Here is a 26848-nt window from a genome sequence, read left to right as displayed (position 1 = left end):
GCATTAGGCTGCAAGTTTCAACACACTAATCACATGGTTCTCCTGGCAAAGCCCATCTCTAGGGGCTTTCTAAAAGTCACTTCATTCTCATAAATTTGTGTGTATGATCAAGGGCCTGCTATGAATAATAAAAGGTGGCCCTGGCCGGTTGGCTCAGTAATAGAGCATTGGCCCAGTGTGTGGGAGCCCGAGGTTCGATTTCTTGTCAGGGCACACAGTAGAAGTGACCATTTGCTTCTCTACCCCTACCTGTCATCTATCTTCCCCTCCTGCAGCCATGGCTCAAATGGTTCAAGCAAAGTTGGCCCCGGGTGCAGAGGAGGGCTCCATGGCCTCACTTCAGGTGCTAAAACAGCTGCTGAGCAATAGAGCAGCAGCCCAGATGGGCAGAGCATCATCTGGTAGGGGGCTTGCTGGGTGGATCTGGGCACATGCAAAGTCTGTCTGTACCTCTCCCCTTCTCACTTAAAAAAAAAAATTATAACAAAAGGCTCTCCTTTCACTTTTCTCTCCCCAGAGCTATTTCAGAAATAGAAACAAAACTAAAGATTATGAAAAAAAAAAACCACCCACCCCCCCAAAAAAAACCCCTAAAGATTATGATAAAAGATACTCCTATCTCATTAAGAAAATACAGGTGGCCCTGGCCAGGTAGTTTAGTTGGTTAAATCCTGATATGCTGAGGTTGTGGGTTTGTTTCCGGTTAGGGCACATTCAAGAATCAATCAGTGATGGCATGAATAACTGGAACAAGAAGATATCTCTCTCTTAAAAAAGAAAAAAAAATCCCTGGCCGGTTGGCTCAGTGGTAGAGATCAGCCTGGCGTGCAGGGGTCCCAGGTTTGATTCCCGGCCAGGGCACACAGGAGAAGCACCCATCTGCTTCTCCACCCCTCCCCCTCTCCTTCCTCTCTGTCTCTCTCTTCTCCCACAGCCAAGGCTCCATTGGAGCAAAGATGGCCCGGGCGCTGAGGATGGCTCTGTGGCAGGGGTCCCCAAACTACGGCCCGCGGGCCACATGCGGCCCCCTGAGGCCATTTATCTGGCCCCCGCCGCACTTCTGGAAGGGGCACTTCTTTCATAGGTGGTCAGTGGAGGAGCATAGTTCCCATTGAAATACTAGTCAGTTTGTTGATTTAAATTTACTTGTTATTTTAAATATTGTATTTCTTCCCGTTTTTTTTTTTACTTTAAAATAAGATATGTGCAGTGTGCATAGGGATTTGTTCATAGTTTTTTTTGTAGTCCGGCCCTCCAATGGTCTGAGGGACGGTGAACTGGCCCCCTGTGTAAAAAGTTTGGGGACCCCTGCTCTATGGCCTCTGCCTCAGGCACTAGGATGGCTCTGGATGCAACAGAGCGACGCCCCAGAGGGGCAGAGCATCGCCCCCTGGTGGACGTGCCGGGTGGATCCCGGTCGGGCGCATGCGGGAGTCTGACTGCCTCCCCATTTCCAGCTTCGGAAAAATGCAAAAAAAGAAAAGAAAAGAAAAGAAAAATAGCCTGGCCTGCGGTGGTGCAGTGGATAAAGCGTAAACCTGGAATGCTGAGGTTATCTATGTAAGTCTTATTTGAACTGCACAAAGCAAAGACAGAGAAAATCTTGAAAAAAGCCAGAACAAAAAACTATTTTACCTATAGAGAAACAAAGATAAGAATTAGAACTGACTGCTGGTCAGAAACTATACAGGAAAACAGTGAAGTGAAAAATTTAAAGATTTCCCCCCTTTCCCATGAACCTAGAGTTCTATATCTGTTAAGTGGCTAAATCTAGAAAGGGTATACCCAAAGTTTTCTTTTTCCTTTTGCAAATTAGTTTTTTAAATCAATGTTAGAAATTGAATAGTTCAAACCCTTCATTTTGAAACTGGGAAGTTGCCCTGGCCCGTTGGCTCAGCGGTAGAGCATTGGCCTGGCATGTGGATGTCTTGGGTTTGATTTTCGGTCAAGGCACACAGGAGAAGAAGCAACCATTTATTTGTTTCTCCACCCCTCCTCCTCTCTCACTATCTCTCTTGGTCTCTCGTCTTCTCCCATAGCCATGGCTCCAATGGTTCAAGCAAGTTGGCCCCAGGCGCTGAAGATGGCACCATGGCCTCACCTCAGGTGCTAACTTAGCTCAGTTGTAAAGCAACGGAGCAGCAGCCCCAGATGGGTAGAGCATCTCCCCATAGGGGGCTTGCCGGGTGGATTCAGGGGTGCATGCGGGAGCCTGTCTCTCTGCCTCCCGCTTCTTACTTACTCAAGGAAAAAAACCAAAACTGGATAAGTTGAGAGAGGTAAACTAATTTATTTGAAGTTGAACAGAAAGTTATTCCCCAACTTGGTATCCAAACTCAGCTCTCCTGATTTATTTTCTGCTGTAATTTTGTCAGAATTGAGTTTGAGCCTATTTAAAAATATTTTCCCTTGTGGTGGAGAAGACGAATACACAGGAAAACTAAACATTTCAGTAGCAGTGTGGTCTAACGCGCAAGTGTATATTCCCCGGACCCCAAGCTCCGCCTCAAAGCACAGCCAGCCAGCCAGGACTACAAGATCCAAGATGCCCCGCGGCACCAGCGCTGGCCGTCGGTAGCAGTCTCCTGTGAGTCTGCGCGGGAAGTGGAAACTGCACGGAGTAGCAGCTGCGCGAGGGCCGCCGCTGGCGGCGTCTCCTGCTGTGGTCACTTATCGCCGCTCACTTCGCGGCAGGGCCACTGCCACCATGCCCATGAAGGGCCGCTTCCCGATCCGTCGCACCCTGCAGTACCTGGCTCAGGGGAACGTAGTATTCAAGGACTCGGTGAAGGTCATGACCGTGAACTACAACACACACGGGAAGCTAGGCGAAGGCGCCAGGTGAGTCCGAGCCTTTGAGGCCACCCGGCTGATTGGAGTAATGTGCTAGTAACGAGGAGATCTGGGCTGTCCCCGGAGGTTGGTGCTATTGCCCCATTTTACACAATTGGAGACTGTGCAGCAGCTTGCTCCAGATTCCACAGCGGGAAGAGGACAGACAGCAGGGCTACGCCGGCCGGCTGAGGTGGGGAGCAGAGGAGGGGAGGCCACAGTCTCTTTAACCGCCTGTGTCTCCCACGCCCTTAGTGCGGAGGGTGACAAGCTGTCGGTGTGGAGCCCAGCCAGGGGCGACGGACTTTGGTGGGGCCCTTTTCATCCGCTGCTGCTTTGAGCGAGTTGCTCCTCCTCAGTGTCCCAAAAGGTGATAACCAATGCCCCAGGGCCGATGTGGGATGCACTGAGAGAAGTAACAGCTTCCGGCATTTATTGAGTTCTTATACGTGCAGCACGGTTCTGAATGTTTCTTGTGCATTCTTTTCATTTTGTTTGTACAGAAACCCCACTCTTATCCACACTCTGGGGATGAAAAGTGTACAGATAGATAACGTGCTTGTCCGAGGTACTGCAGCTAGCTAGTGGTGGCGGCTTTGAAGGTGTTTTTAGTTTTGGGGGAGTGTAGTGGCGGCAGCGCCCCTGCCCTAAATTCCACAGTGGTTTCCTCCTGGAGTCGAGTAGGGAGTTATTGAACGGAAGCTTACAAGCGAAAGGTTTGAATTGAACCTTGAGACAACAGCTGGGCTTTGGTTTTTCTGGTATTAAGTATAAATTGAGTGCCTGCTCAGAGTTAGTCCCCCTGCCCTGTCCTGTCTGTGTGCTGGGACTTCAACAGTGACTAAGAAAAAAATCGTGTCCTGTGGAAACTTTGAGATTGGATGTGTGGAATGGATCAGAATGGGACATGAGAGCAACTTCTTCTGAAGGCGTGGTACCCATGGAGAGGAGCCTTCAGTGCACAGTGACCCAGAATAGCCATAAGCAACCTCTTAGCTGTTTGCTCTCCACTATAAACCCAAGAACTTGGACCTGCTTACATGGGATCAGCTGCGATGAGAAGAGTTAGTCTAAGGGGCTTCCTAGAAGAGTTAGTCTAAGGGGTGAATAGGCACCCTTCATAACCCATTGTGCACACATCCACGCCAGGAATCTCAGGGCAGCAGCAAGGCTAAGGAGGGAGACAGGCTGGATGGGCCTGTGTGAACTGGTAAAACCTGCCCCTATCTCAAGGGGCCATTTACTGCTTGGCTTCACCTTAACTGTCTGTCCCAGGAGAATTTCAGAAGTCAGAAATTCGGATTTTTATGTAACTTTCTGGTATTTAAGTAGCCAGCCAATCAAAATAGGCCTGCAAGCCTATTCTCACCTGCTCAAGTACGTATTTTAATACCCTCTAGAAATAGGGTACAAATAACCATCATGTATTTCCTGTTTCTAGTGGTAAGGCAGTGGTGGGATTCAAATAATTTAACTGGTTCTCTGCCCTAATGACCATTTTAAGTATAAAAAAATTATATACTGAAAGCTGGTTTATTATTTCATGCATTTAATACTTAAGATTAACTAAGAACAATAAAAGAGGTACACAAAACTAGATTATAAGTTTTAAAATATTAATGAAAAAATATTAAATAATACCTGATAAAAAACAATAAAACTGTTATTTAAGGTATTTCCAATGACAACCTGTCACCCCCTGGTTGTTTGAAACTTTATCTCTTTACCTTATATGTTTGTTTACTGAAGTAATAAAAGGGAATTAAAATGTAATATTTCATCAAAGGTATAATGAGTTTTATGAAATGAATAAATATTACAAGCATAGTTTCATCAAATTTTTCTCACCTATGGACGGGATGAACATTACTATAGGTGCTTAGAATACGCTGTTGCACAGATGAACGTTAAAAAAAAGCAAGGAATGTAAATTTGTGATTTCCACATTGGGTGGCTGCTCAGGCCTCACCTTAGAGAGAACCCTGATTACTAGTGCCATTTTAACAGCCCGTTCACCGAACTCAACAAAAAAATTAGGTATTGGTTCTGCCCATCCGGTGCAAACTGGCTGAATCCCACCCCTGTTAAGGACTTTACTTTCCTGCCTGTGCCCTTTTTGTGATTTCGTGCCCTTGGGTTTGGGCCTACCTGACTTGCACTTTCTGGCCCCAAAGGCCTTTGCTTGTTCATGTGCTCTCAGTATCTTTCCACTACAGCCCCGGGGTAGCCACAGTCCTTGGGCTATCTGCTGGGTGTGAGGAGCTGCCTTGTTCAGTGCTTGAAGGCTCAGTCCGTATTCACCTGTGCCAGGTGTTCTTGCCTTTAAGATGCAGTAAGAGCCTGACCTGTGGTGGCAGAGTGGACAGAGTGTCGACCTGGCATGTTGAAGTCGCAGGTTCAAAACCCCAGGCTTGCCTGGTCAAGGCACATACGAAAACTAACTACAAAGTTGATGCTTCTAGCTCCCCACCCCTGCCTACTTTTTTATCATGCCACTCTCTAAAATCAATAAATAAAATCTTAAAAAAAAAAAAAAGATGCAACAGGAGAGCAACAGTTGCTAGCATTTATTGAGTTCTAATGTGTCTAGCCCTGAGCCTTAGGATGTAGGTGGGCCGGATAATGACAGAACAGTGTGGAAGGAGTCCAAATGCTAATCACAGCCCTGACCCTTTCACTTACTAGTTGTTGACCTAGGGCAGCTAACCTAATTTCTCTGACCTTCTTAGTTGTAAAACCCTGCATTTCAGGGTTGCTGTGAGGATTCAAGACTCAAGTGCCACCTGACCAGGCGGTGGTGCAGTGGATTGAGTGTTGGACTGGGGTGTGGAGGACCCAGGTTTGAAACCCTGAGGTCGCTGGCTTGAACATGGTATCATCGACATGACCCCATGGTCGCTGGCTTGAAGCCCAAGGTAACTGACTTGAGCAAGGGGTCACTCGCTCTGCTGTAACACTCCCCCCCCCCCCCCCCCCCCCCCCGTCAAGGCACATGAGAAAGCAAAAGCAATCAGTGAACAACTAAGGAGACTAAGGAGCCGTGATGTAAAATTGATGCTTATCATCTCTCTTCCTTCTTGCCTCTCTGTCCCTCTGTCAAAAAACCAAAAACCAAAAACCAAAAGGAATCAAGTGTCTAGTAAGGTGTCTGGCATATATAGCCAGTGCTCAACTAAAGGTAACCTACCATGCTTTCCTCCCATGCTTCAACAAGAACCATTTAAAGATCCTGTTCAATCTTTTTTTAAAATCTTTTTAGAGAGAGAGGGGAAGGTAGAGAAAGAGAAACACTGATTTGTTGTTCACTTATTTTTGCATTCATTGGTTGATTCTAGTACATACCCTGACCGGGGATCACACCTGCATCATGGTGTGGTGGGATGAGACTAATCAACTGAGCTACCTGGCCAGGGCTCCTGTTCCGTCTTTGTCCTAGTAGTTTTTAAGTGTGGAAAACTGCTACATGGGTATGTTTTGGTTAATTTGTACAGACCTCTGTGATGTTGGGATATTCTGCAGTGGGGTGGGAATTGAGCTTAGGCTTAGGAAGGTAAATTCAGCCTTTGAGCTTCTAGCCCTGTATGCTGACCTGCAAAGCTATATGTAGCACTCTATTTCCACTTCCTCCCCTGGAGGCAGTAACCTTCCACTGTAACCATTTAATTAGTTTTACCTCCATATAAATATCTTATGTAGAGAGCTACTTCTTTCTTTCTTAGCTTTAGACATTACTCAGTATCTTGTCATTTACTATGGCAGATGAAGATTTATCTTTCACTACCATTGGCATTCCCCGTCCTCAGCACGTGTACTGTCTGACGCCCTGCCCCCAATTTTCCTCTTCCTAATATAGTCATTTCAGAATCTTGGATAGAGCAGTATTCAGTGTTTAAATTAATATGATTTTGGCCCTGGCCGGTTGGCTCAGTGGTAGAGCGTCAGCCTGGTGTGCAGAGGTCCCAGGTTCGATTCCCGGCCAGGGCACACAGGAGAGGCGCCCATCTGCTTCTCTACCCTTCTCCCTCTCCTTCCTCTTTGTCTCTCTCTTCCCCTCCCGCAGCGAGGCTCCATTGGAGCAAAGATGGCCCGGGTGCTGGGGATGGCTCCTTGGCCTCTGCCCCAGGCGCTAGAGTGGCTCTGGTTGCGGCAGAGCATCGCCCCTGGTGGGCAGAGCGTCGCCCCCTGGTGGGCGTGCCGGGTGGATCCCGGTCGGGCGCATGGGGAGTCTGTCTGTCTCTCCCCGTTTCCAGCTTCAGAAAAATACAAAAAAAAAAAAAAATTAATATGATTTCGTGAACACTATACACAGTTGAGCCAAATAGAGTACTATTATTATTATTCCTTTTTGTTTTTGCAAAGGTTTTTGTTTTCCCTGGAATTGTCACTGGTTTTCTTTTGTTTCAACTCAGATTCTGCCCCAATTATGAAGTCCTGCATTGCCGTCTTCTTGGCATGAACACTGAAGCACAGCACTAACTTGCCCAAAGTCACACAGCTGGGAAGTGGTAGTTGGGCCTACCACTGAGCCCTTTCTGCCCTCTGGTGTATGGGGCAGAGTGGCAAGGGAGCATTTAAATTCAGATTATTTGGGGAGTCTTTAAATAAGGGATTATTTACTAAGGTGTGGAGAGGATGGGGAAAAGAAACCACAGGGAACAGTGTAAGAGCCAGGTCTAGGCTTGCAGAAGTATGGGGGAGTTGGAGAAGGCTGCCTGACAGAAGCCTGGGACTCAGCCAGGGGACGAGCCAGGGAAATAAACACCTTGACTCTACTTCCTCCTTCCAGCCTTTGGCCAGTGATCCCTTTTGGCTGAATTCAACAAGATCCATAGTGAAGGAATCCTGTTTCCTCAGCCCACATAGGTTAGCCATTCAGGATGGAGGGTAGGTGGAGAGGGATCCAGCCATGCAGTATTGTAATGATCGAATCAGCTTTCTATGAACGGGCGTGTAAGTTTTCTGTTCCTCTGCTGTAACAAATAATGCTGTAGTAAACCTCACACATGTCTCTTCATTCAAATGTGAAATATCTAAAAGCAGACGTGAAATTGAGTTAAGATCTATGCTTTTAGAATTTTGCTGGTTCCAAACTGACCTCTAAAGAGGCTAAACCAATCTTTTAAGGAAATGTTTCCTCACTTCTATAACTTAAAAAAAACACAACTTTTAGCCATCTAAGAGGTGAAAAACAATTACACATATTTTAATCTACATGACTTGATTGGCAAGATACTGAGAATCTTCACGTGATGATAGGCTATTTGGCTTTCTGCCTATTTGTGGCCTTTGCCTTTTGTCCTTGTTGAACTGTAAATTTAAAAAAAAATTTTTTAATTGACTAGAGAGCAGGAAGGAAGGTGGGAGAGAGAGAGAGAGAGAAAGAGAAAGGTTTGTTGTTCCACTTATTATGCATTCATTAGTTCTTGTATGTGCCCTGATTGGGGATTGAAGCTGCAACCTTGGCATAGCGGAATGATGCTCTAATTAGCCAACTGAGCTAAAGGGCCAGTAAATCTGACTAATGGTGTGCAGAAAACTATCATGGGAATTAGCCTTTTGTTTTATGTGTTACAAATATTTTTCCTTTGGTTTGGTAAATGTTGATTTTATTTTTGGTAAAATTTGCCATGCAAAAATTTTAATGTAGGTATACTTATATTTTAAACCTTCTAAGTTTAAAGATTTTTCTACTTGTAGATTGTAAAAGTATTCCCCATATTTCTTTCTATGTTTTTAAATTTTGGTATTATCTACATGAAGTGCACACCTATAAGTATACAGCCTGATTAATTCTACATATGAAAACACCTGTATAACCACCATCAGACAGTCCATAGCTTTGGTGATGAGTTTTAGCTTAGTGTGCAGTGTGAGGGAGGTATGCAGATTTCTTTTTCCTCAGATGGCAGACTAACCAGGAGTCTGAGCACCCACGTCCCGAGAACACATGAATGCATTCCTGACAGCTGATTTTCTTAGCCTTTTTGGGGGGACGGGATCCTCTGAGAATCTGATAAAAGTTCTGGACCTTTTCCCTAGAAATATAAATACACTGGTATGCAAAATTTTGGGTTAAAAACTCTTGTGTCATTTCTTCTCTTTTGCAGGAAATTTGTGTTTTTCAACATACCTCAAATACAGTACAAAAACCCTTGGGTGCAGATCATGATGTTTAAGAACATGACACCATCACCCTTCCTTCGATTCTATTTAGGTGAGTGTGGGGCCTCTCTGCTGTGGTGTAGAACTGTCTTTCCTCCCATCCATGTTTTTCTATCGTAGCAGTCAGGTGATCTGCGGTACAAGCTCTTGGGAACCAACTTTGCTCCTATCATCTTGCCTTCAATGGCTGTTGAGATCTGGACACCTCTTCCGTCTCCAGCCTCCTCCCCTGTTGACCTCACATCTCCTGTACAGGCTAATTTTTCCAAATTCTCTTGCCACATCTTGCTTGATTCCTTCGCTTGTGCAGGTCCCTTTGCTGAAATCCCCTTTCTACTTTCTTTGTATATTAAAAAATTTTAACCCCTCAAGACTCATCTTGGGTACCAATTCTCCCAGGAAACCTTCCCTACATGCTCAGATTGGCCCACCCCCATTCCCTTCTCTTAGTGCTGGCCACATTCTTTTGAAAAGTATATGTCTGTAGCCCTGGCTGGGTTGCTCAGTTGGTTAGAATGTCGTCCCTATACACCATAGTTGCGGATTCAGTCCCCGGTCAGGGCACATACGAGAATGCATAAATAAGTGAAACTACAAATCGATGTTTCTCTTCCTCCCTTCACCTCCCCCCTTCCTCTCCATCCCTCGCTCTTTCCCCTTCCCGCTTCTCCTTTCCTCACTCTCAAAAAATCAATTTAAAAAAGTATATGTCTGTGTGTGTCCTCTCTGGACCAGTTAAATTGGGCTCAGTGCCCAGAAAAGTCATAAGACTATATGTTTTGGTTCAGCTCTCATTCTAACCCTGAGCAAGAAACATTTCCATTGCTTTATTTCTCAAGTAAAGGAAAACATCCACCTTACATGGTTAAGAGAATCAAATGAAGTATAGATTGGGAAATAAAATATGTAATGTTCTCTCATTTTATTTCTTGCCAAGAATGGCCAAGTCATTCAGCAAATACGTAGCGAGTGTCTGCTAGGACCCAAGTACTCTTCTTCTAGGTGCTCAGGGTGCCAGGGAGCCATACAAAGATCTCTGCTCTTGCAGAGATGATACTCTAGCAGGAGGAGACAGAATGATCAAAATACTTAACAAGATAGTATGTTAGAAGATAAGTGCTGCCTGACTAGGTGGTGGCGCAGTGGATAGAATGTTGGCCTGGGACACTGAGGACCCAGGTTGGAAACCCTGAGGTCGCCGGCTTGAATGTGGGATCACAGACATGACCCCATGGTCACTGGCTTGAGCAAAGGGTCATTGGCTTGGCTGGAGGACCCCTCCCCCCCCGGTGGTCATGACACATATGAGAAAGCAATCAATGAACAACTAAGGTGCTGCAACTATGAGTTGATGCTTTTCATTTCTCTCCCTTCCTGTCTGTTCCTGTCTCTCTTTCGCTTAAAAGAAAAAAAAAAGAGAGAAAAAAGAAAAAGTGCCATGAAAAAAAAACACAGCAAGGTAAATGGATGGTAAAGAGAATGGTGATGGTATGACAATTTCGTGTACATATTTTTGTTTGTATTTAAAAAATTAACTTTATTGAGGTATAATTTATTTATAATAAATGTACAGGTCTAATGCTCTAATGTGCATAGATTGATGAGTTCTGACCGTTATGTATCTGTGTCATCAGTTTCCCAATGAAAACGAAGAACATTTCTGTTACTCCAAAAAGTTCTCTAGTGCTATTTTCCAATTCCCCCTCTGCTAGAGGCAACCACTGTTGCGATTTCATCATATATAGATTAGTGTTGTTTCAGAAGTTCACATAAATAGAATCTCAGTTACGTATTTTGTGTCTAGCTTTTATTCATCTTTTTGTGATTCATCCATGTTATATATATCAGTTTATTCATTTAAAAATTTTGTTGATTGCCCTGGCCAGTTGGCTCAGCGGTAGAGCGTCGGCCTAGCGTGCGGAGGACCCGGGTTCGATTCCCGGCCAGGGCACACAGGAGAAGCGCCCATTTGCTTCTCCACCCCTCCGCCGCGCTTTCCTCTCTATCTCTCTCTTCCCCTCCCGCAGCCAAGGCTCCATTGGAGCAAAGATGGCCCGGGCGCTGGGGATGGCTCTGTGGCCTCTGCCTCAGGTGCTAGAGTGGCTCTGGTCGCAATATGGCGACGCCCAGGATGGGCAGAGCGTCGCCCCTGGTGGGCGTGCCGGGTGGATCCCGGTCGGGCGCATGCGGGAGTCTGTCTGACTGTCTCTCCCTGTTTCCAGCTTCAGAAAAATGGAAAAAAAAAAAAAGAAAAAAAAAAATTTTGTTGATTGATTTTGGAGAGAAACAATAATTTGTTCTTGCACTCATTAATACATTCATCGGTTGACTCTTATATATGCCCTGACTGGCGATTGAACCTGCAACCTTGGTGTACTGAGATGATGCTCTGAACTACCTGGCCAGGGCCAACTTTGTTCTTTTTTTTCCCCAAAAAATTATTTTAGTTTGTCTAGGTTCTTTGGATTTTCATAGAAACTTCATAGTCTGGCAGTTTCTAGAAAAAAGATTGCTGGGATTTTGATTGGAATTACATTATAGATCATTTTGAGGAGAATGGATTTTCTTTTTTTAAGAGACAGAGAAGAGGGGAGAGAGAAGCATTCATCTGTTGTTCCACTCAGTTGTGCATTCACTGGTTGCTCTGTGTGCCTGATGGGGATCAAACCTACTTGTTTTGGGACAGTGTTCTTAACCAACTGAGCTAACCGGCCAGAGCTGAGAATGGACATTTTAACAATATTGAGTATGTTTTATGATTACTGTAAATGTTATTTTTAAATATTTCATTTTCTTTTTTGGTTAGTACAGTTAACTTTTGTATATGGACTGTGTCTTGCAGCCTTACTATAAACCCACTTATATCTTGTAGCTTTGTTTTCTAAATTCCTTTTTAAAATTGATTTTGGAAAAGAGAGAAACATCGATTTGTTGGTCCACTTACTTATGGACTCGTTGGTTGATTCTTATATGTGCCCTGACTGGGGATTGAACCTGTAACCTCGTACTGGGGTGATGCTCTAACCAACTGAGCTACCTGGCCAGGGCATAAATTCCTTAGTATTTTCTATATACACAATCATGTCATTTGCAAAGTTTTATTCCTTCCTTCCCAATCTATTTTTCTTTTTTGTCTTAAATCACTCGCTAAGTTGGCTAATATTTTGTGTTTTACCAGCAATGTATTAAAAGTTCGTGTCACTGCATCCTCAGTAGCACTTTATTCTGTCCATTTAAAAAAAATTAAACCTGCCCTGACCAGGCAGCAGCGCAGTAGATAGAGCATCGGACTGGGATGCGGAAGACCCAGGTTCGAAACCCCAAGGTCGCCAGCTTGAGCACGGGCTCATTGAGCTTGAGCATGAGCTCACCAGTTTGAATGTGGAGTCACTGGCTTGAGCAAGGGGTCACTCGCTCTGCTGTAGCACCCCCCCCCATCAAGGCACATATGAGAAAGCAATAGTGAAGGAGCTGCAATGAAGAATTGATGCTTCTCATCTTTCTCCCCTCCTGTCTGTCTGTCCCTATCTGTCCCTCTCTCTGACTCTCTCTCTCTATTTCTGTCAAAAAATTAAACCCTGGCTGTATAGCTCGGTTGATTAGAACATTGTTCCAAAGCGCAGAGGTACTGATTCAATCCCTGCTCAGGTCACATACAGGAATAGATAGATGTTCCTGTCTCTCTCTCCCTACATCTCCCTCTAAAATCAATAAAATAAACATTAAAAAACAACAACAATTTTAACCACTCTCATTCTGGTTTTATTTTTATTTGATTTATAGATTTTATTGATTTTAGAGAGGAGAGAAAGGTGGACGGGAAGTGTCAACTAACAGTTGTTTCTTGTATGTGCCTTGACCGGGCAAGCCCTGGGTTTTGAACCGGCGACCTTAGCATTCCAGCTCTGTGCTTTATATACTATACCACTACAGGTCAGGCTCATTGTGGTTTTAGTTTTCTCATTTTCCTAAGGAGTAAGAGTATGCCTATTAGCTTTTTTTGGGTTAAATGTTCAAATATTTTGCCCAATTTTTTTTGGATTGTTGTACTGAGTTTTGATATTCTTTATATAGTTGAGATACAAGTCCTTTATCAGATTACATACAAAAATTTTGAATTTTAAGTTCAATTTACCAGATTTTTCTCTGTGGATTTTTTTTTTTTTGTATTTTTCTGAAGTGAGAAGCTGGGAGGAGGCAGAGAGACAGACTCCTGCATGCGCCCGACCAGGATCCACCCAGCATGCCCATTAGGGTGTGATGCTCTGCCCATCTGGGACATTGCTCCATTGCAACCAGAGCCATTCTGGTGCCTGAGGCAGAGGCCATAGAGCCATCCTCAGCGCCTGGGCCAACTTTGCTCCAATGGAGCCTTGGCTGCAGGAGGGGAAGAGAGAGACAGAGAGAAGGGAGGGGGGAGGGCTGGGGAAGAAGATGGGCATTTCTCTTGTGAGCCCTGGCCAAGGATCAAAGCCAGGACTTCAGATGCCTGGCTGACAGTCTACCACTGAGCCATGTGGCCAGGGCCTAGATCATATTTTTTATGTCTTATCTGAAAGTCTTTGCCTAGGTTATATTTTCTATTTCTTTAAAAAGTTTTATAGGTCCTGGCCAGTTTGCTCAGTGGATAGAGCATTGGCCCAGCATTATGGACATAGATCCTGGGTTTGATTCCTAGTCAGGGCACACAAGAGAAGTGACCATCTGCTTCTCTCTCTCACCCTCTCTCTTGCCTCTCCCTCTTCCTCTCTTGTAGCCAGTGGCTTGATTGGTTCAGTTGGTTTGAGCATTGGCCCTGGGTGCTAAGGATAGCTTGGTTGGTCTGAGTATTAGCCTCAGGTGCTAAAAACAGCTCGACTGATTGGAGCATTGGCCCAAGATAGGGTAGGGTGGGGTGGGGTGGGGGGTTTGCTGGGTGAATCCTGGTTGGGGCACTTGTGGGAGTCAGTCTCACTATCTCCCCTCTTCTCACTTAGAAAAAAGTTTTATAGAAGTTTTAGCTCTTACATTTAGATCTGGTGCATTTTGAGGTTTTTTTGTTTGCTTGTTTTTTTCAATGCTGGGAAGTAAAGGTCTAAACTCATTTATTTGCATGGGATATCCAGCTGTCCCAGCATCATTTCTTTAAATATAAGTGTTTATTTCTGGATTCAGGGCCTAAAGTAGTCTGTTCTTAAGTAGTGACTTGATTACTGTAGCTTATAGTAAATTTGAAATTGGGAAATGAACATCCTTCCATTTCCTTGTTTTCCATGAATTTTAGGCTTAATTTGTCATTTTCTGCACAAACACCCGCTGGAATTTTGATAGGGGTTGAATTGAATCTATAGACCAGTTTGGGGAGGACTGCCATATTAACGATATTGAATCTTTCTGTCCATGAACATGGAATTTCGATTAAAGTAGTATGCTTTTGTAAATGCTTAAAATTTATGTCTGCTCATGTCTAAAGAAATATGGAAAAAGAAAGGTAGTAATAGTATGGGTTATATAAACAAACATATTTACTTTATTGTAAAAATATTTCAAAAGCAAATCCCAAATCACAACCAATTTGAGGCTGAGGAGCATGCTTCTGAGTTATGAGGTTGCCCCCACCCTTTACTTCCCGTTTCCAGATTCTGGTGAGCAGGTTCTCGTGGATATGGAGACCAAGAGCAATAAAGAGATAATGGAACACATCAGAAAAATCCTGGGGAAGAATGAGTGAGTTGCTGGGGTTGACCTGGAGGGGAACAAACGTCTCCAAAACCAGAAACTTGGAGAGAGGAACGGGATGTGCTGGGAGGGGTGTCCAGGCAGCAGGCTCTGTGACAGCGAGCCACTCATCAGGGAGTGTGGGCTGAAGTGTCTGTTCCAACTGGCTCTGCTGCTTACCATGTGTGACTGTAAGTCATTGAGCCTCTGTGAGCTGGAACTTCCTCCACTGTGAGGAGGGGATAAAGGTCATCCCTCCCTCCTGGGGTCAGTGGGAAGCTGAGATGCAGCCAAAATACTTGCCTTGTGTGGCTAGAAACATGTCCCCGTTTGGGGATAATGGGTATCAAGCCCTGGGGCCTATGGTGACATGTCCCTTTTCTTTCCATGGAGGAAGGGGAAGGAAGCCAAGAATGTCTGTCTTTGAGAAGGGAAATGGAGGCATTTCCAGGCCTCTACTATCTTGAGTGTCCCATGAGTCAGAAGTGGGGTTGCCCCTGGCTGTCGGTTGAAGTTTCTCTATTGTTGTGTGGGCCTGGGGTGAGTGTGCTTCCCAGGGGAACACGTGCTCTGGGGCCTGACACTGCTCGGATATTAACGGCCTTGCCTGTGGTGAGGGGAGGGATAGGTCTGTGGAATGAGGAACATGTGAGGAGACTCAGGAGATCCAGGTCTCCCTGGCTGATGGTGGGGTTCACTCCAAGAAGTCCAGTGCTTCCAAAGCAGCGTTGCCCACACCTTGTTGCTGTCTGTGTTTTTTGGCAGGGAAACCCTCAAGAAAGAGGAGCAGGAGAAAAAGCAGCTTTCTCATCCAGCCCACTTTGGACCTCCGAAGTATTGCCTGCGGGAGTGCATCTGTGAGGTGGAAGGGCAGGTACCCTGCCCAGCCCTGGTGCCATTACCCAAGGAGATGACAGGGAAGTACAAAGCAACTCTGATAGCCAGTGCCCAGGACTAAGGCCCTGGGCCTGTGGGCTAGGTTACCTTGAACACAAGGAAGGCCCCTGGTTCTGTTCCCAGGGAGATGAAAATAAAATGCTCCTTAATCACTCCAGCAGCATGGTGTGTATCTGGTCTGACAGGCACAAGAAGGAAGGCCTGTATGGGAACAGGGCTTTGGAGCAGGAAGGCACCTTGGACATAGGGACAGACTAGAAAGGAGAGAGATGAGTTGCATCAATTCTTTGTTGTGGCACCTTAGTTGTTCATTGATTGCTTTCCTACATGTGCCCTGACTGGGGGGCTACAGCAGAGTGAGGGACCCCTTGCTCAAGCCAGCAACCTTTGGGCTCAAACCAGCAACCTTTGGGCTCAAGCCAGCATTCAAGTTGGTAAGCCTGCACTCAAGCCGGCAACCACAGGGTCTTGAACTTCGGTCCTCTGCATCCCAGTCTGATGCTCTATCCACTACGCCACCACCTGGTCAGACTGTTCGCCACTGGTTTTAACTCTTCTTTCAGACCCTGCTCTGGAGAATCAAGTGCAGCTTTGGTTGATTCTGGTTGGAGCCATCTGCTGCTGTCCCTCTATTGAGGCTCTCTGGGTATTTTTCAGAAATCCCAGTGCAAAGTGCTCACTTAAACTAAAGCCAACTGTCCATTTCCTCCTGAGGGGCCTGTCTGTGGGTGCATCAGAGATGCAGGAGGCTCCAGTGGTCGGCAGACAGACCAGCCTCCCTTAGGAATGTGCCCACTGGTGAGCCAGCCACTGCCAGCCCCTTGCTCATTAGGTAAGTTTACAGACCATGAAAGATGAAAGAAGTAACTGCCTGCAAGACTTTGTGGCCCACGCCTGACCAGGCAGTGGTGCAGTGGATACAGTGTCGGACTGGGGTGTGGAGGACGCAGGTTTGAGGCCCTGAGGTTGCCAGCTTGAGCATGGGCTCATCTGGTTTGAGCAAGGCTCACCCAGCTTGAGCAAGGAGTCAGTCGGTCTGCTGTAGTTACCCCCCCCCCCCCCCCAGTCAAGGCACATATGAGAAGGCAATCAATGAACTAAGGAGCTGCAACGAAAAATTGATACTTCTCATCTCTCTCCCTTCCTGTCTATCTGTCCCTCTCTTTGTCTCTGTTAAAAAAAAAAAAAAAAAAAAAGACTTTGTGGCCCTTTCCTGAGGGACTGGTGCTAGAGGCTGTGTCTCAGTTAACCGTCTTGCTCAGTTCTCCTTTTAATGTTTGTAAGAGGGTGAGATGTTACTGAGGGTCTGTCTAGTAGTTCTTTCCTCCTTAGGTCACAGATATTGCTGCCACTGCTGGTTTTAGCCCTTAGGAAACACCACAGCCCTCCTGGGTCACTTACAAGAGCAGTGGAAACAGAGACCAGCAGATTTTGCCCAATGGAATGCAACAAGGTGGGCTTGGAAGAGCAGGTTTAAGGTCTGAGTTCCTCTCTGATAGAGCCTTGGTCAAGGCCTAACACACTCTATAAAATGGGAATAAGGGCATTACCCTAAGAGGTAGTTGGCTGTGGAAAATGATGTAAGACCAGAATGTGTTTTGTTTGAAACTTGGAGACTGTCCCATTAAATTGAGAAATCTGGTTCTTTTTACATTTGATGCTTATATTATAGTTTACTGTGATTATGTACCAGATCTGTGTTTAGGTTGATAGCTTTTGGGGGTTGGGAGGTGTGGTGGGCATGAGGGGTCTAATGTGTAACTGGAAAGCTTCAGTTTTTTTTTTTTTTAAATTTATTTATTTATTCATTTTAGAGAGGAGAGAGAAAGGGAGAGAGAGAGAGACAGGGAGACAGAGAGGAGAGAGAGACAGAGAAGGTGGGGAGGAGCTGGAAGCATCGACTCCCATATGTGCCTTGACCAGGCAAGCCCAAGGTTTCGAACCGGCGACCTCAGCATTTCTAGGTTGATGCCTTATCCACTGCACCACCACAGGTCAGGCGAAAGCTTCAGTTTTGTTCATTGTGCCTTCTCTCCCATCACCATTTTGAAGGGTGGCTAGAAAAATCTACCCTTCATTCTAATCCCTCCTGTGGGTGCTGGTTTTAGTTCCTGCAATGTTTCTAACCATTCCAACCTGGCTTACTGTAGCATGGCCTTCACACCAGCTGACTAGGCTTTCCACTGGGCCACCAGGTGTTTTCAGTTTGTTCCTTTTGGTCTGTTCTCATAGCTGGTGAAGTATTTCTTCCCTTCATGGTCCACAGGCACAGAAAGGTAGCTAAGATTGCCCTGAACCCAGCTAGTAGACCCCTCTTTAAAGAAATAAATGTCCGGCATTCCTGTTATGTTTGTGTGAACTATTTCATCATAGGCAGCAGATAATGATTCATGGAAATAAACACTACTAGGGGGCACTAGCTTTTTAAACCTTTGTCTTTCATTTCCTACTTTAATAATAATAAAAGATGTGGTTGTGTTTTTTGTTTTTTTTTTAGTGAGAGGCAGGGAGATAGTGAGGCACACTCCCTCATGAGCCTGACCAGGATCTACCTGGCAACCCTATCTGGGGATGATGCTTGGGTACAGAGCTATTTTTAGCGCCCAAGGCTAATATGCTCCAGGGAAGCTATCCTTGGAGCCATCCTCAGCACCCGGAGCCATGCTCAAACCAACTGAGCCATTGGATGTGGGAGAGGAAGAGAGAAGGGGGAGGTGGGAGAAGAAGCAGATGCTTACTTCTCCTGTGTGTCCTGACCACAAATCAAACCCAGGACATCTATATGCCAGGCCAACACTCTATCCATCAAGCTACTGGCCAGGGCCAAAAGATGGGCTTATTTTTTTAAAATATTTTTAAAGACTTTATTCATTTTAGAGAGAGGGAGAAGAGAGAAAGAAGGCAGAGAGGAGCAGGAAGTATCAACTCCTATATATGCCCTGACCAGGCAAGCCCAGGGTTTCAAACTGGCAACCTCAGTGTTCCAGGGTTGCTGCTTTATCCACTTTGCCACCATAGGTCAGGCAAAAGATGGGTTTAAAAGCTTCAGAAATGGTAAGAAATTATTAAGGGGTTATGAGGATTTTATGATTGACAGAATGTTTCTTAATTTTATTTGCATAACCAATGTTTGTCACATGATTTTCAACCTTGTTCTGCTGAAGTGACCAAATTTCTTTTCATTTTGAGTACTACCTGGCCAAACCATTTAAAGTTATTTGGCTGCCAGTGGGTTCTGCTAAGAAATCTTGACTTTGTACTTCAGAATCCTAATCTGAAAATTAGAGGGCAGATGACTTCTGAAACTTTAAGAATATGTCCTGTCTGGTCTGAGGCCTGGCTATGTCTCTAATGGCAATCTGAGTGATCTGGCAGCCCAGGCCCTGCTCCAGAAACGTCAGTCAGTCCAGTGGCTCATCAAATGGAAAGGGCTAAGTTACTCTGGCTGAGTCTAAGGTGAAGTATAGGGTTCTGAGTTCAGGACACTTCCTCACCATCTACTTGGAGTTTAGGTGAGAGCGCTCTGGGGGCTTCTGGCGGTCAGGCATTATTGTTATTACTATTATGAGGAAAAATGATGAGCAGGATGCACGTTAGTCTTTAATTAACTTTTAATAGTATAAACCTCATTTAGGTAGTAGTATTAAGCCACAACAATAATGCCACATTGAGACAGCATTTAATAAAATGCATAAAGCTAATTCATGCACTGCAATACTCTATATACAAACACAACAATGCAAATTCTTCTTCAAGACTGAAGACATTGATTAGATATAAAATTCAGTTTAAAAAGAACATGCTATTTTTTTAAATGCCATCACATAAACAAAGCTGATTTTAAGCTACAGCTTTCAACAGGTTTTAAACCTGGAATTAAAATGTAATGGCATAAACAATACTTTCTATATTGGTAAGGGCAGAGGTTACAGAAACGGTCCCAAGAAAATCTAACATCCAAATTTTCCTTTAACAGATGTCTTTTAAAAGGCCTGGTAATATACTTAGCTACATTTTAACAGGTCCAAACTACAGGTAAAAACTATGGTTTGTACTATGAAAAATGTGCAGTTTTTTAGTTATAAAACTAGTTGAACACTGGTTTATACAAGATAATTGGGAGGATATAGAAAAATATTCCAGCACTTGAGTTGTATGTGGCAGCAGCATTTGAGTCCATGAATGCTCTGGTTGTTAACATGACAACTGATTATACTTTCCTAAAGAAAAGCCATTTTTCATGTAAAGTCTACTTCCAAATGTTATTCAAATATTAAGCTTTATCACAGTCTGTCAATTGATAAGTGCTGCTGAGCACTTTTTTCTATATTGTATGTATACATTTTAAGACACCAAAATTGTTGGCTTCTTAAAGTATAGCTGGGCATTAAAAATATCTGACATTCCCTACCCCAAGATACTTTTTTAAAGCTCTGTTTATTTTTAGATTGCTGCTAAGAAAAGTAGCCCCAAAGGAAATTTTTTAAATATTCATTTCGAGACTATCAAGCTTCCATTTGTATTACTTGAACTGGAAAAGCTACCTTCAATAGTGATTGTCACAACAGGAAAGGACAGGGGAAAGGTGACAATCACTGCTGGTAGGCCAGTGAAACAGCAGGAGCTTCTTTACATCACAGATGGGGAAGCTGGAGGCTGAATGGCTCAGTCTCACAAAAGGCACTGAGTACTATGGTCTCAATGAAGTGTTTTCAAACATTTCAACAGCTATTAAAAAAAAAAAGCAACCCGTGGATTATGTTTTTGCTGTAATGCAGTGATTTCTTTCAGCAGGCCAGCTTTCAACCTTCCCACCGGTTAGGCCCCTATGCTTACCAGGTCCATGAGTAACTACTGCTGGGCGGGGCCTGGCTCCCGATTGCTGAGTCTCAGTTTAAAGCCCGATTTAGGGGGAAAATTCACCAGAATAGACCTGGACAAGGAAAATTTGGCATCTGTAGCTGTAAGGGCATACATGTCCATGTTAAAAAGCAATTTTTATCTGAAAATTTAAAATCATAATTTAGAAAAGGCAGTGGATTTCATTCACATGCTATAGTTGGAGAGTAATTTAAAATTTGTAACTTATATGCCATAAAGTCAGCCATAACATTTATGCTTATTTTTAAAAAATACTTGGTAGGTTTCCCCCCCCCCCCGAACTGGCGTTGGATTGATGGGAACTAACATTTAGTCACAGGGCAGTGCCCACCGTCTGCTGACTGAGTCTAGAACAAGTGGGGAAATTGCTACATTGGAGGGAGCCAGGCCTCATAACACAGTTCTGAAACTGACCATGTGACAGCCAGTCTCTGGGAAGGCCAGCAGCTCGAGCTACCAAGTTCCTTCCAGTTAGGCAATAAATAGGTATGTTGACAAACAGTTAAAGATCCTCACCTAGTTTTTGGACATTAGGATAAACTGTATTCCGGCTTCCTAGTCCTTGTCTGACTCTAGAGAAAACAGCAATGTTATCCTGTCAGGACCTTTTCTGACTGGAACTTTCCCTGGTACAGAGTGGCCTTTCCCAGCCAGACTTACCCAAAGGAAAATGGAGTTAAAATCTCAGCAAATCCATCCTGCTGAGGGACCGTGGAACACCCACATCTATTTACTTTAGCAACTCTTATCATAGATCTCTTTAAAACATTAGGAGAGTTTGGATATGTGGCTACATGTCTGGAGACATAATATACATCTATGTACACATACACTATATACACTGTACATATATAGAAGATATAAACACATGTACATTCACTCAGTCATACAAACCTATAAATCTGTACATGCACAATGTGCTGAGGGGAGCTCAGGGCTGGACACACAGATGTGCACACTGGTGGGAGGCACACGGGGAGGTCTAGAGCCCTGTGTACAAGAGACCCCAAACCTACTCTCTTGATTGCAAATTCACATCAAAGTTAAAACATTTTCAAAGAACCACACAATCTAGGAAATTGAAGTGGGACAAAAGCACGGGGTCATCTGTCCTGCCTGCTCAAACCCTACCAGGATCTAAAGGGCACTGACCTCCCAAGATAAAGGTGAGTGTCAGAAGATGACTCTTGTCATGACTTGGACTCAGAGAAGAATTGAAATGTCACTTATAGCCCCACTGAACATCTGGCCCTTTCCAGTGGAAAGGACTGCCACGTGCTTCTGGACTCTATAATCTAACCAGGTCATAGAACTTAGATCCATAGCCAAGGGCTGCTTGTCAGGCAGAGAGTGAGACTCTTCTGATGGAACTACCCCCTAAGGATTATGATGTTTTTTCCCTATAATAAAAGCACTACATACAACTAGAGTCCTGATTCTTGGCTCCCTGACATGGCTGTTGCCCAAATAAGCAAACCCACTAAGGAAGCTCACTCTAGAGAGCGCATTGCCACCATGCTGGGCAGCCCAGGTTTGACATGTCCATTGCTATCACAACGACTGGTGGCAACTACCTCAGAACAGAGTCCACATTTAATACTGACACTGACAAGCTAGAAAATCCCTCAAGGGATATTATATAACACATCTTACAAGGGACTATACAGGAACTTAAATATAAAACCAAACAAGAAAAGAATCCCACAAAGATAGACAATAAATAACCCCCAATAAACACACAGAAATCTCAAATTAGAAGGGTGGTAACACACTGCCTTAAAAATACTTTCCAGGCATAACTCGGAAAGTATTAATTTGCATGAGTAATTTGGTTTTTATCTAAGTCTCTTCCTGTCCTATTTTATGGTTATATGTAATGAACTAAAGAAATTTCAACAATGCCTGTCTAACATATAGATACCACTAGAAAGAGTCCATTTCATTACAGAGCAACAGTGTCTGCCTGTCCCCCCGCCCCCTGAGCCAGTGCACCTCTTCTCACTGAGGGATGACTGGCTAGGCCAGCAGTAGGATACGTGTGAATAGGCTACATGGCAAAGAATCCCACTCCTGCTTTATTTCCCTCAGATTCAGGTATAGGGCTGGTCTACTTCACTAAATCTAGAGTTTGAAACTACTAACCTGGGTTAAAAGCCTCATGAAAGTTGAGCCCAAATATCTGCTTGGAATCCCTTTCAATAAATCTTGACTTTGAGCTTACTTGTTTTAACTAGATTGGCAAGAAATGGAATAGACCTGCTGTCAAATGTTTGAAATGATCTGGGGCAGGGAGAATTCAGGTAGTATGGACAGGATCTTTAAGGTACAGGTACCTTCACAGTAAGGCCAAACGGATCTGGGAAACTAATGAGGAGTGCTCAAACCTCCAAATGGTCCACTGGGATCAGCCACCACCAGTGAAGGGACTCAAGGAAAAAGGACTGGGTAAGAATCAGCAACTTCCTAAGCTAAACTGACTTTTCTCCAGGGCTATCTTGCTGGAGTGTGGCACTTCCCTATTCAAGTGTTCACTTTCCTGCTAGCTATCACCTTCTCTTCCCAACATATAAGCAGTGGCTTCATCAGGACTGCAGCCTAGGTCCTGGCTAACCTGACCAGAATCTAAAAGTCTAGTAGACATAGGATTCCCAGGGCCTGCCCCTGGGAATGAGGGAGCTGACCAGTGGGCCTTTTCACCAACACTGAGAACTTAAATCTGAAAGATGAGACACAATATATTTCTAGGGAGCCACTTTGTGATCAACAGACATGCTTACATTTAAAAATCAAAGAAAAGAAAAATAGACAATTCGCTGTGTAAGATGCATGAACATGCTTCAAAATACCCTCTGCTAAAACCTTTCACAAGCAGAAATGATATAGACCTGCCTTAATTCCACTGTCTTGGCCAGTTTTTGTTTTAATTTTGAAATTTAAATCATTTCATAGTTAGAAAACCAAAAATTTAAGCCAGGAAGATTAAATCCTTTCCATTATTTTATAATGGGCACCTCACTATTCTTCAAAATTTGCTTCCAAGGCATGAACTATAAATGATAGATCCAAACTGGAATTAGAACTGGATAGACTGCTCCCACTTAATTCTCACTAATGACTTTCATAAAGTGCTGCTAACACTTCAGAATAAAGCATCCCGTTATGATGTAAGCCAGTGGCTGGCTTGACCAACACCCACACACAACTTGTGAAGTGCCCACCATGACTGAGGGCCTGAACCAGACCCAGAGTGCCCAGGAGGCAGGGAGTGCACTGTGACCTTTTTGGATATCATCTGATCAAAAGATTTAAGAGATGCAAACTTAACCTTACATTGTAGTTTCTTATTCTGGGCTATACAAAAAGAAAATGCAAAGTACCTGTCTCAGTCTTGGGCACAACACCTTTCCCAAATAGGAAATGCTCGCTGCAGCTCACTTCCATGGGTATTTATGGGTGCTCTTCTCTAGATAGAACTTCCTTATAACCACATTCAGTTCTTGTAAACGATGGTTGCTACAAGTTATGAAAAAGAAGATAACTTTGGGAATTAAGGGTTATTTTATAAGGAGCAGGCAGCCTGCTTCTGCATCCGTCATCTAAATGCTCCAGGGTTTGCTGGCACACACCTGGGGGAATCAAAGTGCACGGTGGGCCAGTACCATTAAAAGACTTGCCAGCAGAGATGCTGAGTCTGGAGACATTCTGAAAAACCCTGATATTTAAGGTCAAGAGAGCACCCTTCCATTCAGCTTCACCACCACTGCCCTAACCAGGCAGCAAGATCCTGTATACATACCCCACCCCCATAGTATTATTGAACTGCAGGAAAACAGGCCTTTTTCAAGGGGCATCTGGAATAGAATCCCAGAGGGGAACCCTCACACTTCTAGGGAGGCTACATCCCTCCATCTGAAAATTGCAGCCACCCTCAGATTGTATTCAAGAAATTCTACTATTAAGGGTTCAAAATGCCCAACTTGCACTTTTTGGTCAGAAGGCTTCATTGTCCATAATGGTGGAGGTAATTTGGGGATGGTGTCAATTGCTGCAGGAATTGGCAGTTAATGTTTGGTCACAATCCAATTCTGAGAATCAGTCATCAGAAGATGCCTCTCACAGACCAGGACCAGAGGTCAGGGAACCTGACAAGCATCAGCTCTGACTGAGGAAGCTTTTGGCTGGGTCGCCACCAATTGTGCTAGCACACTCCCACTTTCTGCATGATACAGATAAGCACATTTTCATTTGCTCACAGGAATTTAGTTCAATACCACCAAAGTGTGCACACAATTAGGAATGATGCCTTCTTTTAAAAGTAAATGATTGTCTCCTGTACCCTATTGCATTTTCACAAAAATCATTAGCATTTTGGCAAGATGTATACAATTTTCCATTTGCCCTGCGCATAGACAAGATGTTGCTAACTTTCTGCATCAAAAAGAAGTGCTTAGAAAGTGCTAATGTTATTACCCTGGTAATTAGTAGCTATTAATTCCAAGGACATTTTTACTATATATACACACATACTGTTCTCTTAGGTTCTTTTAGTTTTAATACTAGTCTCTTGACATTATAAAACTTTGTTTTTTGCCCTTTGAGAATTTCTAAATACAAATTGAGTTAAAAGATTGTTCCAAAACCTGCTGCTTCATCAAAAGGCATTAAAACATTTCTTATGGCAGGAAAGGATCCTACTAGTCTTTTAGTTGCTATTGTCAGGGATTAAAAGATAAGAAGAAACCAGGTAGGAAGTAATGAACATACTGGAAATATTTGCACATACCAAAATACTACTACTTCATTTTCTGTGTCTCTGAGCCATCCCAGGAGGACCCTTTGCTCCTCAGCAGCTGTGTGGGGCGCACTATAGACTGGCTCCGGTGATCTGGCCATTGTACTCTGCCGTCTCCATCTTGAGGATGTAGGGGATTATGCTGTCTATCGAAACATTGCCAATGAGACCAGTAAAAAAAAGTTCTTCTGTTATGTTGGAGCTCATCAGCCTGAGTGCCGGCAGGCGGACGAGAATCCGGGCCAATCTGTAAGAGGGGGGGTCATTAGAGAACGGGGGATTCCAGGACTTTGTCCTGGACAGGCTCCCAGGGGCTCTATCTGCACTGCTCAGTATTGAACCAAACAACAGATCCATCCACTATCCACTTCTCGTTTTTCTGGTTTCAGCAGTTTCTCTTGTAGGAGTTTATCATGAGAAAAAGAAGTAAAAGTGAGTGCAAAGATAGATGTATGTACAAATATATTTCCTTCATTGTTTATAACAGCTCTCCTCAACCCAACCAAAAAAAAAATGTGGAAATCTATTAATAGAGGACAGGTGTCTTATATAATGGGACCAATATATACTCATTGCAGAGGACAATAAAGATCTATGTTCATTAATAAGGAAAGAAATCCATGACATGTAGCTGAATAAAAACTTGAAAGGAGGTTGTGAAACAGCAAACAAGCACAATGGCACTTGTGCATATTTATTTCTGTGCACATGAGCAAAGAGTATTCAGGAGGCTGTGCACTAGAATGCTAATGGTTGGCCTCTACTGGGAGTTAAAGTGATATTCCATATAAAAACTTGTTCTGCACTGCCCTATCTTCCAGTATTCATTTAGCTTTATAATTTAAAATAAAACAGTAAAATTATTTTTGTTTTGAAGAAACTCTGGGTTGGGAGGGCACACCATGATCCTCTCCTGGAGGGTCACAGGACACTGTCTAAGCCATTCTACAGCCAGTACACACAGCAGTGTGTGAGAACACGCACGGCAGTGCTGGCCTATCAGGAAACAACCTATGTTCTCATCAGCAGGAAATCTTAAATTACAGTATCTCCACTGCCACAGAAAATGAAGAAGAGTAATATGTATACTCACTATTTTTTAAAATGGTTATAAAACATTGTATTTTATGATGCTAATTACACATACATGAAAAACTTCTGGAAGTACATAAAATGTTAACAGGTATCTAGACAGTGGTATTTCCAGTTAAATTATTATTTTTTTGCTTTCCAGAATGTTCTAATCTTTTTCTACAGTGAACATTGTATGTTGTTTAAAAAAAATTATATATTTATCTCCGTATTATGCAAGCAACATTCCCTCACCATCATCCATTCATCCAACCACTGAGTCTTGCAGGGCGCACAAAGGTGTAAGGGGTTACCACCACAGACCTGGAGGGATTGACCAGCTGTAGGGTGTCAGGAAGCCAGCAAAGGCAAATCAAGAAGGACTTCCTGGAGCATGCTACATCTCAGTTGGGCCTTAGAGGCTGGCTAAAATGTCTATCAGCAGAGATGCAAAGAATGGGAGAAATAAGGGTATTTCAGGAAGAACAAACAGTATGAAAAAAAGCATAAGGATGG

General features: G+C 43.9%; 2 protein-coding genes and 1 long non-coding RNA gene across 9 annotated transcripts in view; 2 read left to right on the top strand and 1 right to left on the bottom strand.

Annotated features, from left to right (window-relative positions):
• Positions 1–2580: 2580 nt before the first annotated feature.
• Positions 2581–15745, top strand: MRPS25 (mitochondrial ribosomal protein S25). Its single transcript, XM_066245661.1, has 4 exons — positions 2581–2841; positions 8940–9046; positions 14613–14700; positions 15457–15745. Exons 1-4 carry the CDS (start codon positions 2708–2710, stop codon positions 15647–15649), a joined length of 522 nt encoding a protein of 173 aa, XP_066101758.1. The 5' UTR covers positions 2581–2707; the 3' UTR covers positions 15650–15745.
• Positions 15746–16991: 1246 nt separating this feature from the next.
• On the top strand, positions 16992–17935 carry LOC136314597 (uncharacterized). Its single transcript, XR_010727338.1, has 2 exons — positions 16992–17345; positions 17583–17935. It is a non-coding gene; the product is annotated as an uncharacterized lncRNA (long non-coding RNA).
• A 2805-nt stretch (positions 17936–20740) lies between these two features.
• The window catches only part of NR2C2 (nuclear receptor subfamily 2 group C member 2), a 106794-nt gene continuing 100686 nt past the window's right edge, over positions 20741–26848 (bottom strand). For 6 of the 7 annotated variants that reach the window (XM_066245656.1, XM_066245658.1, XM_066245655.1 and 3 more), the window contains one exon: positions 20741–25508. In XM_066245656.1, the coding sequence (XP_066101753.1) occupies positions 25334–25508 (175 nt within the window). In that variant the 3' untranslated portion in view covers positions 20741–25333. The remainder of the gene's footprint in view (positions 25509–26848) is intronic. The other variant, XR_010727337.1, reaches the window with a different exon arrangement.

This window comes from Saccopteryx bilineata, chromosome 10 (genome assembly GCF_036850765.1).
Source record: "Saccopteryx bilineata isolate mSacBil1 chromosome 10, mSacBil1_pri_phased_curated, whole genome shotgun sequence".
Classification (NCBI taxonomy): Eukaryota; Metazoa; Chordata; class Mammalia; order Chiroptera; family Emballonuridae; genus Saccopteryx; species Saccopteryx bilineata.
This window is presented reverse-complemented; position numbering and strand designations above follow the sequence as displayed.

Coding starts and splice junctions, on each gene's coding strand:
- MRPS25 (XM_066245661.1), top strand. CDS start 2,708: ATGCCCATGAAGGGCCGCTTCCCGATCCGTCGCACCCTGCAGTACCTG. Junction 2,842..8,939: donor AAGCTAGGCGAAGGCGCCAG/GTGAGTCCGAGC, acceptor TCTCTTTTGCAG/GAAATTTGTGTTTTTCAACA. Junction 14,701..15,456: donor AAAATCCTGGGGAAGAATGA/GTGAGTTGCTGG, acceptor GTTTTTTGGCAG/GGAAACCCTCAAGAAAGAGG.